The following is a 13,170-nucleotide window of genomic DNA, read 5'->3' on the forward strand; positions in this document are numbered from 1 at the left end:
CCAAAACAAGCTGGACAGAGAAAACTGGAATAAATAACTAATTCTTCCAGTGCAAAGACATGGGAAAGACCCACAAGAAACAACAGCAAACAGGGAATCATGACCTTCTCAAAAGGACAAAGCAAAAATCCTGGCCGAGCACGGTGGCTCAAGCCTGTAATCCCAGCACTTTGGGAGGCTGAGGTGGGCGGATTACCTGAGGTCAGGAGTTCAAGACCAGCCTGGCCAACATGGTGAAACACTGTCTCTCTAGTGAAAATACAAACAAAAAAAATTAGCTAGGCGTGGTGACGCATGCCTATAATCCCAGCTACTTGAGAGGGTGAGGCAGGAGAATCACTTGAACTTGGGGGGTGGAGAGTGCAGTGAGCCAAGATCGCCCCCCTGCACTCTCCAGCCTGGGTGGCAGAATGAGACTCCGTCAAAAAAAAAAAAAAAAAAAAAAAAAATCCCGAAACTGACCCTTACAAAACAGCAGTTTGTGAGCTCTCTGACCAAGACTTCAGAATAACAATTTTAAGAAAACTCATTGACCTCTAAGATAATACAGAAAAGCCATAAAGAAATTTGACAGATATTGGAATAATTTTTCAAAACAAAAAATAAAATATTGGAACTGATAAATACATTTGCCAAACTGGAAAAGTCTTTTGAGGCTCTCAACAGCAGAATGGACTAAGCAGAGGAAAAAAAAACAGTGAGCTCCAAGACCAGCTATTTGAAAATACACAGTCAGAGGAGGGAAAAAAGAATGAAAAGGACTGGCTACAAGATATAGACATCTACCTCAGAAGACCAAATCTAAGAGCCACTGATGTTCAAGAGGGAGCTGAACGAGAGGTAGAAAGCTTATTCAAAGAAATAATAACTGAAAACTTTTCAAAACTTGAGAAAGATAAATATCCAGGTACAGGAAGGTCTTTTTTTAACACCGAACAGATTCAACCCCCAAATAAGACTACCTAAAGGCATGTAGTAATCAAATGCTAAAGGCCGAGGACAAAGAGAAGGTCCTTAAAACAGCAAAAGGTAAGAAGCAAATAGCATATAAAGGAGCTCCAAGTCATCTGGCGACAGCCTTCTCAACAGGCCAGGAGGGCTTGGAACAACATTTTCAAAAAAATCCTATCATCTAAGAATATTGTATCCAGCAAAATTGTCACTTAAATATGAAGGAGAGGTACAGTCTTTCCTAGACACAAAAGCCGACCCATCTTCCAAGAAAAGCTAAGGGGAGTTCTTCAGTCTGAAAGAAAACACTAATGTGCAGAAGAAAACATTTCAAGGTATAAAATCCACTGGTAGAATTAATACTCTCTATAGAATTTTTTAGTATAGAGCAATTTTATAATATAGAGAATAGAGCAGTTAGGCAAAAGAAAGAAAGAAAGTTCATCCAAGTTGAAAAGGAAGAAAACAAATTAGCCTTGCTCACAGATGGCATGATCTTATGCCTATAAAAACCTAAAGACTCCACCAAAAAACTGTTGGAACTGATAAATTTAGTGAAGTTACAGGATACAGAATCAGCATACAAAAATCAGTAGCATTTATAAACACCAACAGCAGATAATCTGAAAAACAAATTAAGAAAGCAATCCCATTTACCACAGCTACAAAAAAATATAAAATACCTGGGAATTGATCTAACTACAGAGATGAGATATCTATGTAAGAAAAACTATATAAAATTCTGATTAATGTAATAGAAGTGGACACATAAAAAATGTAAAGATACTCCATGCTTATGGATTAGAAGAATTGATATTATTAAAATGACAATGCTACCCAAAACAATCTACAGATTCCGTTCAATCCCTATCAAAATGCCAATGACATTCTTCGCAGAATGACATTTCACCAAAAAATAAGAACCCGAAGATTTATATAGAATGATAAAAGACCCTGAATAGCAAAAGCAGAACTGAGCAAAAAGAGCAGAGCTAAAGGCATCACACTCTGTCTGATTTCAAAATTTACTACAAAGCTATGATAACCAAAACAACATGGTACTGACATAAAACCATACACAGGGACCAGTGGAACAGAACAGAGAATCCTGATATAATTTATGCATTTACAACCAACTCATTTTTGACAAAGGTGCCAAGAACCTACAATGGGGAAAGAACGATCTTTTCAATAAATAATGCTGGGAAAACTGGATAACTATATGCAAAATAATGGAAGTAGACCCCCATCTCTCATGATACACAAAAATCAAATCAAAATGGATTAAAGACTTACATCTGAAACCTCAAATCTAAGACCTGTGAAACTAATACAAGAAAACATTAGAGAAATGCTCCAGGACATTGGTCTATGCAAAGATTTTTTTGTTGAAGACCTCAAAAGCATAGGCAAATAAAGCAGAAATGGCCAAATGGGATTAGATCCAGCTAAAATGTTTCAGCATGGCAAAGGAAAAAACCAACAAAGTGAAAAGACAACCCATGGAATGGGAGAAAATATTCACAATCCATCTATCTGACAAGGGATTAATAACCAGAATATATAAGAAGCTCAGACAACTCAATAGCAAAAAACAAATAATACAATTTAAAAATGGACAAAAGATCTAACATTTCATATATGAAATGTCAAGTATATGAAAAAATGCTCAACATCACTAATCGTCAGAGAAATACAAATCAAAATCACATTGCAGTATCATTTTACCCTAGTTAAAATGGCTCATACCAAAAGACAGGCATAGAGAACAGTGCAGAGGTTTCTCAAATAACTAAAAATAGAAGTACCATATGATTCAACAATTCCAAAGGAAAATCCAAAAGAGGAAATCAATATGCTGCAAGAAATCTACACTCTCATGTTTATTGCAGCACTATTCACAGTAGCCAAAAATGGAATCAACCTAAATGACCATCAGTGGATGAATGAATAAAGAAAATGTGGTATATATACACAATGGAATATTATTCAACCAAAAAAATAAAAGAATTATATTATTTGCAGCAACATAGATAGAACTAGAGGTCATCGTTTTAAATAAAATAAGCCAAGCCCAGAAAGACACATATCATATGTTCTCACTCACATGTGGGAGCAAAGAAAGGTGGATCTCATGAAAATAGAGAGTAGATTGGTGGTTACCAAAGGCTAGGAAGGAAAGGGGGAAGGCGTGGAGGATGAAAATGGAAAAAAAAGAATATACGTGTTTTTATTACCACTGAAATGCATGCTTTGAAATTATAAAGATGGCAAATTATATATGAATACTTTACCTTAATAAAAATAAGTTTAAGAAGTAAAATGCGAAACTATAAAACCTCTGAAAGATAGCAAAGAGAAAATCCAGATGACCCTGGGCTGAGCAAAGACTTTTTAAATGCATGATCCATAAAAGAAAGAAATGATAAGGCAGATTTCATTAAGATTAAAATTTTCTGCCCTTCTAAAGATGCTGTCAAGAAAATGAAAAGACAAGCCACAGACTGAGAGAAAACATTGCAAAAGGCTTATCTGATTAAGGACTGTTAACAAAACATACATAAAACTCCTAAAAAACAATAACACAGACAACCCTCTTTTAAAATTAGCAAAAGGCCTTTACAGTCACCTCACCAAAGAGGATATACAAATGGAAAGCAGACATATGAGAAGATACTTCACCGCATATATCATCAGGAAAATGCAAATTAAAACGATGAGATACCACTACACACCTGTTAGAATGGCCAAAATGTACAACATTGACAACACCAAATGCTGGTGACGATGTGGAACCACAGAAACTCTCATTCATTGCAGGTAGGAATGCAAAATGATACAGCCACTTTAACAGTTTGGCAGTTTCTTACATAACTAAATATATTTACTTTAGGATCCTGCAGTTGTGTCCTTGGTATTTACCTAAATGAGTTTAAAACATATATTCACATGAAAACCTGCAAGCAAAGGTTTATAGCAGCTCTGTTTATAATTGCCGAAACATGGATGGAACCAAGATTATCTTGCTGTAGGTGAATGGATAAATAAACTGCAGTACATCTAGACAATGGGATATTATTCAGTGCTAGAAGGAAATGAGCTATCAAGCTATGAAAAGACATGGAGGAAACTTAAATGTATATTACAAAGTGAAATTTTAAAAAGCTATATACTGTATAATTTCAAGTATGTGACATTCTGAAAAAGGCAAACAATAGAAGAGGTAGAAGATCAGTAGTTGTCAAGAGTTAGGGGGAGAGGGAGGGATGAATGAGTGGATCACAGAGAAGTTTTAGGGCAGTGAATCTGTTTTGCATGACACTGTGTATTAGTCTGTTCTCATATTGCTATAAAGAACTACCTGAGACTGGTAATTTATGAAGAATAGAGGTTTAAGATTCACAGTTACACAGGCTTAACAGTAAGCATGACTGGGAGGCCTCAGGAAACTTAAATCATGGCGAAAGGTGAAGGAGAAGCAGGCATCTTCCTCACATGGCAGCAGGAGACAGGGAAGGGGGAAGTGCCACACACTTTTAACCATCAGATCTCATGAGACCTCACTATCACAAGAACAGCAAGGGGGACATCCACCCCCATGATCCAGTTACCTCTCACCAGGCCCCTCCTTCAGTTCAACATGAGGTTTGGGCAGGGACACAAGTCCAAATCATATCATTCTGTTCCTAGCTCCTCCCAAATCTCATGCCCTTCTCATATTGCAAAATGCAAGTATCTCTTCTCAGTAGTGCACCAGTCTTAACTTGTTTCAGCATTAACTCAAAAGTTTATAGTCCAGACTCTCACCTGAGACAAGGTAAGTCCTTTCCACCTATGAGCCTGTAAAATCAAAAGCAAGTTAGTTACTTCCAAGATACAGTGAGGATGCAGGCATTGGGTAAATGCTCCCATTCCTAATGGGAGAAATTGGCCAAAACAAAGGGGCTGCAGGCACCATGCAAGTCTGAAACCGACCAGGGCAGTCATTCAATCGTAAAGCTCCAAAATAATCTCCTTTGACTCCATGTCTCACATCCAGGTCATGCCAATGCAAGAGGTGGGCTCCCAAGGCCTTGGGCAGCTCCACCCCTGTGGCTTTGCAGGGTACAGCCCCCTTGGCTGCTTTCACAAGCTGGTGTTGAGTGTCTGTGGCTTTTCCAGGTGCATGATGTAAGCTGTCAGTAGGTCCACCATTCTGGGGTCTAGAGGATGGTGGCCCTCTTCTCACAGCTCCACTAGGCAGTGCCCCAGTAGGGATGCTGCATGGGGGCTCCAACCCCACATTTATTCTCTGCACTCCTCTGGTAGAGGTGCTCCATGAGTGCTCCACCAGTGCAGCACACTTTTGCCTGGACATCCAGGCATTTTCATACATTCTTTGAAATCTAGGCAAAGGTTCTCAAACCTCTGCTCTTACCTTCTGCACACCTATAGGCCCAACACCATGTGGATGCCACCAAGGCTTGGGGCTTATACCCTCTAAAACCATGGCCCAAGCCACACCTTGGCCCCTTTTAGCCATGGCTGGAGCTGGACCAGCTGGGGTGCCATGTCCCAGGGCTGCACAGAGCAGCTGGCCCTGTATCTGGCTCATGAAACCATTTTTTCTTTCTAGGTCTCCAAGCCTGTGATGGCAGGGTCTGCCATGATGGTCTGTGAAATGCCCTAGAGACATTGTCCCCCACTGTCTTGGCTGTTAACATTTGGCCCCTCTTTACTTATGCATAGGCTTGTATTTTGCCCCAGAAAATAGGTTTTTCTTTTGTACCACATGGTCAGGCTGCACATTTTCCAAACTTTTATGCTCTGCTTTTTAAATATAAGTTCTAGTTTCAGATAATCTGTTCATGCATATGAGCGTATACTTTTAGAAACAGCCAGGTCACCTCTTGAATGCCTTGCTGCTTAGAAATTTCTTCCGCCAGATACCCTAAATCATCTCTCTCAGTTTCAAAGTTCCACAGATCTCTAGGGCAGGGGCAAAATGCCTCCAGCCTCTTGGCTAAAGCGTGGCAAAAATGACCTTCCTCCAGTTCCCAATAAGTTCCTCATCTCCATCTGAGACCACCTGAGGCTGGATGCACTTCATTGTCCATATCATTATCAGCATTTTGGTCAAAATCATTCAACAAGTCTCTAGGAAGTTTCAAACTTCCCCACATCTTCCTGTCTTCTTCTGAGCCTTCCACACTGTTCCAGCCTCTGCCTGTTACCCAGTTCCAACATTGCTTCTACATTTTCAGGTATTTTTATAGCAGTGCCTCACTCCCTGTACCAATTTTCTATATCAGTCTGTTTTCACAGTGCTATGAAGAAGTACCTGAGACTGAGTAGTTTATGAAGAAAAGAGATTTAATTGACACAGTTCCACAGGCTGCACAGGAAGCATGACTGGGAGGTTTCAGGAAACTTACAGTCATGTGGAAGGCAAAGGGGAAGCAGGCACCTTCTTCACACGGCAATAAGAGAATGAAGGGGGAGGTGCCACACACTTTTAAACCATCAGGTTTCATGAGAACTCACTGTCACAAGAACAGCAAGGGAGACATCCACCCCCATGATCCATTCACCTCCTACCAGGCCTCTCCTCCTATTCAAAAGGAGATTTGAGTGGGGACACAAATCCAAACCATATCACACTATAACAATAAATATATGTCATTATAAATTTGTCCAAACTCATGGAATGCACAACATCAAGAGTAAACCCTAACATGGACTCTGGGTAATACTGATGGATCAATGCAGATTCATCAATTGTGACAAATGTGCCACTCAAGTTGGGGAGTTTAATAATGGAGGAAGCTATGCATGGTGGGGAAGAGAAGATAAGGGAAATCTCTGTACCTTCCTCCCAACTTTTCTGTGAACTTAAAACTGCTCTAAAAAATAAAGTGTTTTTTAAAAAATAGTGCATTTATAATCACTGTGACTACCATTACCACCGCTTCTAGTGCTTCTTATATCCCTTTTCTGCTACATATTTCTCCTTAGTGCTTAGTACTTAATCACCTTTTAATGCATATATGTGTGATATTAATGGATATTAAATATATTGTAATGAATTTGTGGCTGACTCTGGAGAGTGGGATTGCATAGGTAGGTGAAGCACAGTGTTTACTTTTTTTACCTTTACATCTCTGAATAGTATGAGAGTGTGAATGACAACTTACCTCATAAAGTTTTTTGAGCATTGGCTGGGCGTGGTGGCTCACACCTGTAATCCCAGCACTTTGGGAGGCCGAGGCAGGCAGATCACAAGGACAGGAGATCAAGACCATCCTGGCTAACACGGTGAAACCTTGTCTCTACTAAAAAAAAATACAAAAAATATTAGCCAGGTATGGTGGTGGGCACCTGTAGTCCCAGCTACTCGGGAGACTGAGGCAGGAGAATGGTGTGAACCCAGGAGGTGGAGCTTGCAGTGAGACGAGATTGCGCCACTGCACTTCAGCCTGGGTGACAGAGCGAAACTCTGTCTCAAAAAAAAAAAACAAAAAAAAAGGTTTTTGAGCATTAAGTGATATAATATCTGAATAGTATTTAGCACAGCCCTTGACATAATGAAATTCTGCCTGTATGCATTACTACTGTCGTTGAAATTGTTAAGTGACATCTTTTAGCAATGCCTGTATGTATGAAGGTTCTGTCTGTGTCCTGTGCATTCCATCCAAGTCAAAGGATAATAGAGTATACCAGAATGAGATCATCCAAGGCCTTTGACATAAGAATTTCTAGAACTATCTAGTAAAATTGGAAAGAGCCTCTAAAGACTCATTTTGGAGATTATTTACAAGTGTTCTATCCTCTCTTATGACGTTAGATATATCAACCTTGGAAATGGATGCTTATGTCAACTGGGCACACAATGTTTTCTCTTCACACCAAGTAATGTTATCTTTGATCCAGTGCTGACCCAGGCTCTCTTTGCCACTGTAGTAGAGAATTTAACTGATAGTTCTAGCTCTCTTCTGCCTGATCTTGTCCTGACCTCTGAAGAGATGAAGCTTTCTTATATATAGATGGTCCTGTCTGCAACTCATCTGGAACTTATAAGCTAAAATTTCAGAAGAGAGATATATTAGGCAACCCCTCTAATCTTTGAAACATCTTTAGGGTCCACTTGCACATACTGTGGTTCTGATTATGGCCTCTAGTAAATGTTAATGATAGAAAAACAGCTTTTATTTTGGTGCATTAAGCTTATATTGACCATTTTGAGTATAAAATCAGATAAACTGAAATTTAACACTTGTTCTCTTTCTGAAATGTGTTTACCCTTATATATTTTTTGTTTGTTGAGTTTTAAATGCTAATTTTAAAGACTCATAATTAGGTGGCATTTTATTTTACTTAGTTTAAGAATTTAATTCATATTTTATTAATGAATTGTAGACTACTATATTTTTAAAATAAAGGAGAGCCTATGTGTTACAAAATAGCAAGTAACATGGTTTTTTAGCTTATATTTTTCATTGTTGAAAATAAATCTAATATCTGTCTATGAATTACATTTTGGATCTAAATCTATACACTGGTTGTTATTTAGTTCTTGTATTTTATATATGAGTTATATAATTAGTTATGCATGTCTGTAAACTATATATTTTATAATTATATTTTTCTGTTAATATATTTTCATTCACATTTTATAAATATTGAAATTATTTCACAAAATACTATATTTGTGTTTTAAAATAATTTAATCCTTAGTAGATAAGTTTATAAAACAAAAATAGTAACAGAGATCTTGCCTTTTTACCTTATTAATAAGTGATACATCAGCCAAACAGTGCTAAAGCCAATGCTGTAGAAATAAGATTAATCTGACCATTACGGCCTTCTTTCAGCACGTCCAGTAAATTCTGGATGGATGCCCTGTATATTTAAAAGAGTGCCCTGAGACAGGAGAGACTTAAAGCACAAAATGTAGCATTAAAGTAAACTCAATTTTCAACGATGTTTTCTCACCTAGACAGCATATGTAGGGTAAATATATTTTGAAAAACCATTAAAGAATCTGGTAGGTATTTTTCAAGATCAGAAATATGAACTGGAGCATACCTGACTAAATTGTAAACAGAACTGCAGGATAGCTGATGTTTACATTTAATGGGCAACAAACGCCAAGTCAGTAACCTCTATTAAAATTGGAATCGGTAATCCCTGATTCACAACAGTGAAGGCCAAATTTTATGTAATCTTAAATACTACTAGTTCAACAAATATTCGAAGACTTACTATGGTACCCTACACTAGTAAATATATGTGTATTTTAAAATCTGCAATTAATGTTTAATTATATATGAACTTAGTTTTAAAATAGACTAAATAATTTAAAATATAACTTTTTCATATTCATGCAGTGAAGTTACTGAGTACCTACAGATGCCTGGCACTGTGCTGGAAACTGTAGCATATATTGTTTCAGTACTCTTTTTTGAAAATTTTATAAAGCAATAATTTGGATCAGAATATTGTATCAGCTTGCCTGGAGTTGCTACCTACTTTGAAATCTTTGAAATGCTGTGTGTGTGTATACACACACACAGCATAAAATATATACATATGGCAAAATTAAAAGCAACTAAATGAAGTCATTCTATTTATCAGTGCAGTCTTGCACTTATTTCAAACAGAATTGAAATATGTTATCTGCTTGTTATATTCTATGCCTCCCAGCCTTCTGATTAGTACTCCTTAGAATTCTCATAAAAATTTCCAAAGAAAATGGTGGTTATTTCAAAAGACAAGATATAATGTCCATTTTTAATTTTGTCTTTAGAAATGTATATTCAAGGAAATTTGCGTCTTAGATTAAATGAAATGTTTTTAATTTTTTGTTACTGAAATTGTTTAGTTGGGCCCTACATATTAATCATACGTATAACTAGGAAACTTGCTAAGAATAAATTTTAGAGAAATAATATGTAATGGTTGTTTACATGTTTAATTGCATATTTCAGTGATATAAAATTTAAGAAACCTTAAGAGATTTTTACATAGATGGCACAAAAATGTAAAATATTTTCATGCTTAAAATAAGCTAAGCAACCTGGTTTTCTTTACATAAAGTTTGTTATTCACTTTTTTTTTATTGAAGGGGATATTTATATTCCAGCTCAAATGAGGGTTGAATTGGTTTAGTCTGTGTGTATTGTTCCATGAAGAGAAAGGCTGAGTGATTCTAGCATAGACACCAAAGCTACTATCCTTGTTTGTCCTTATTGCTTCTTGAAGGAAAATCTTATTCATCTAAGTGTCTATGGTTTATTTTAGTAATAAAAAGACAATTGAAAAGAATGAAGAAAATGTATCAAAGTTCTTATGAGATTGACTAAAACTACGGTTTTTACATAGCCTTAAATATATTTTTTAATCTTAAACATAAGCATTTGCCCAACCTTACAGAACACTTTTTATATTCTTATAAATATCTTGATTTTTTTTTTCTTCTAGGGGATATTCGTCTAACCCCAGAGGACTTTGCTAGAGCTCAGAAGTACTGCAAATATGCTGGCAGTGCTCTGCAGTATGAAGATGTAAGCACTGCTGTACAGAATCTACAAAAGGCGCTCAAGTTACTGACGACAGGCAGAGAATGAAGCCTTTGTATAACAGACCCATGTATTTTTGGCATGAGGAACTAACAGTCCATTACTCTATCTTCAGCCTATCAGGATCACAGTTTTAAGGAAGACTTGGTTTCGTTTAATATGACAATGAAATCTGTGTGTATCAGATTTTTATTGAAGCATTCATCAGCAGCCTCAACCAGTTTTCATTGTCCATTTAGTAGATTCAGTCATCTCTGAGTATATAGGGCTGATGTCAGCAAGACCCTAAAAATTCCCATTGAACCCTGCTTCAACAAATGAAAACACACCTCTATAAAACGTATACTGGGAATAACCTTTGTATTTACATACATTAGGGGAATTTTTTGAAATCTTTAATGTTTGGACAAACAGATGATATTACTTTGCTATAAAATTATAAATGTAACTTTTAATAAAGATTGCCAGAATATTCTAAATTAGAAATTATGTTTTGTTTCCCTCAAGACATAAAACAAATATGAACATTCTAAACTGCTGGATTAATCTGAAAAGACATTCAGTTCAATTTTTTTTTTTATTCTCATGTTAAATATAACTCCATTAAAAGTTTAGTATTTCATGGGAGAAAATACGATAAGGTAAAGAGGTAGAATCACTTTCAGACTTACGAATAATGTTGATTTCCCAACTGCTTTACCTTATCTATTAAAGCATAAGATGAATTGGTATTTGCTGCATAGGCAGTTTGACTGCATGTATTAGAGAATGAAAAGCAGATACTTGCCTGGAAACTTGGTGCTTTAAATTAAGGTACTCCTCTGCTGCTGTAGAATGGATTCCACACAGTGGATAGCTATGGATGATTCAGAATATTACGTTTAGATTCCCATTTGTTAAGTTTATAAGTTTTGTGGGGAATTATGAACTTACTGTGTACCACCTTCATTTGTACTGTGTGAAAAATAAATACAAGGATTCATTTAGCTAATTCAACTTACTACAAAGACAAATGTCTTTTTATTTGCCTGCTAGAATTGTCTTTTTTAAAAGTCATTTTATTTATAGGAATATGGGTGTTTCTATAGGAAGAGACAGTTTTTTTGTTGTTGTTGTTTTTAAAGATAAATTTGACAAAGTTACCTGAAATTTATCTGGTCCATTTTATTCATGCTACTAAGATGGAAATCTTTAAACACAAGGGTGAGCAAGCTTTGGCCCATGGATTGGCCACCTGTTAATGTAAATAAAGTTTCTTTGAAACAAACCTATACTCATTCATTTATGTTTTGTCTGTGGTTGCTTTCACAACTGCAGAGTTGTATGGCTTGCAAGTCCGAAAACATTTACTGTTTGGCCCTCTAAGAAAAAGACACCTAGTCTAATGGCCTGTTTGGGAAAAAACGCATCACTAACTCATAATCATTTATATCCATTATTTTCTGCATAAATGTAATGCTATTGTACAAGGTTTGGTAGAATAAATATTCAGACTGACTATTCTAAATTATCACAAAAATATCCCCAAAAAACATGCCTCCTAAAAAACATTTTCCTATCTTTTACAAGATGTATGAACATTTGTAGGGTTCCACATTTGCATCTAGAAATCCAGTGCTCTTCAGAACGTTACTAGATCGCCAGGATGACCTTTAGTGTTATACGATGTTCAGCAAATTTTAATTTAAACCTTGGTATGTCTGGACACTAAAAAGTAAACCTATCACCTCCTATTTCATACCGTACCTTTTGGTTCCCAGTTGGGAGAGCACATGAAGGGAAGGAGATGATATAGAAACTATGGAGTTCACTGATAGTGGGCTGCATGGTGTGACAGAGCCCTTCTCTGTAAAATGGAAATGACACCACTAGCCATCTCAATAGTTAACGAGAATTAAAAGAGACAGTACCCGAAGTGCTTAGTACCTTGGTAGCATTTCATAAATGTTTAGTGTCAATAGTAATGCTCTAGTAATGTAAATTGTTAATAATTTATTTCCCAAGTATCAGGAAATCCCAGTTGTCTATGTGGCCCAGTGCTTAAAAATGCTTTCTTGCATGAGGGGATTGAACTATACAATGTTTGTTAACTTTGTATTTGTATTTTTTCCTATAAAATGTTACAGTAAAATTAGGAGATGTGTTCTGATGTAACAATAGGATGAGCAATTTTCATCTATTCCTTCAATATATATTTACTGAATAGCTACTATGTGCCTGGTATTGTTCTTTGCAAGCAGAAACAGCAGGGAAAAAAAGGTCCCTCCGTCACAGAGTTTAACGTTCTAAAAGGCAGGAAATAGATAATAAAATATACAGTACATTTCATCAGTGGCTCTCTGAGTGTGATTGGAAATACAAATCTTGGGCCCCACATGTCCTACCCAATCAGAAACTCTAGGGATGGGTCCCAGCCTTCTGAGTTTTAAGAGACACTTAAGGTGGTCCCTAAAATTTGAGTGGTGTAGTTCTACCCAAATTAGAAATGTTGCAAGTCTGAGAACAGATTCTCCTGAAACTGGTTCTCAAAGGTGTGGTGTCTGGATGACCGGCATCAGCATCACTTGCGAACTTTAAAGTTCTGGGGACCACACTATGGGAACTTCTGTATTAAATAGTGATAAATGCTATGGAGGAAACATTGAGGACAGAATAGGAGATG

The 13,170-nt window shown here is 36.6% G+C and overlaps 1 protein-coding gene across 2 annotated transcripts in view; it reads left to right on the forward strand.

The window, feature by feature from the left end:
* The window catches only part of LOC108538516 (vacuolar protein sorting-associated protein VTA1 homolog), a 79,976-nt gene extending 67,312 nt beyond the window's left edge, over positions 1-12,664 (forward strand). The window contains exon 8 of one of the 2 annotated variants that reach the window (XM_017886662.1): positions 10,411-12,664. In XM_017886662.1, the coding sequence (XP_017742151.1) occupies positions 10,411-10,556 (146 nt within the window). In that variant the 3' untranslated portion in view covers positions 10,557-12,664. The remainder of the gene's footprint in view (positions 1-10,410) is intronic. The other variant, XM_017886663.1, reaches the window with a different exon arrangement.
* Positions 12,665-13,170: the final 506 nt, after the last annotated feature.

Source organism: Rhinopithecus bieti, unplaced genomic scaffold (assembly GCF_001698545.2).
Source record: "Rhinopithecus bieti isolate Rb0 unplaced genomic scaffold, ASM169854v2 scaffold_15801, whole genome shotgun sequence".
NCBI classification, from domain to species: Eukaryota; Metazoa; Chordata; class Mammalia; order Primates; family Cercopithecidae; genus Rhinopithecus; species Rhinopithecus bieti.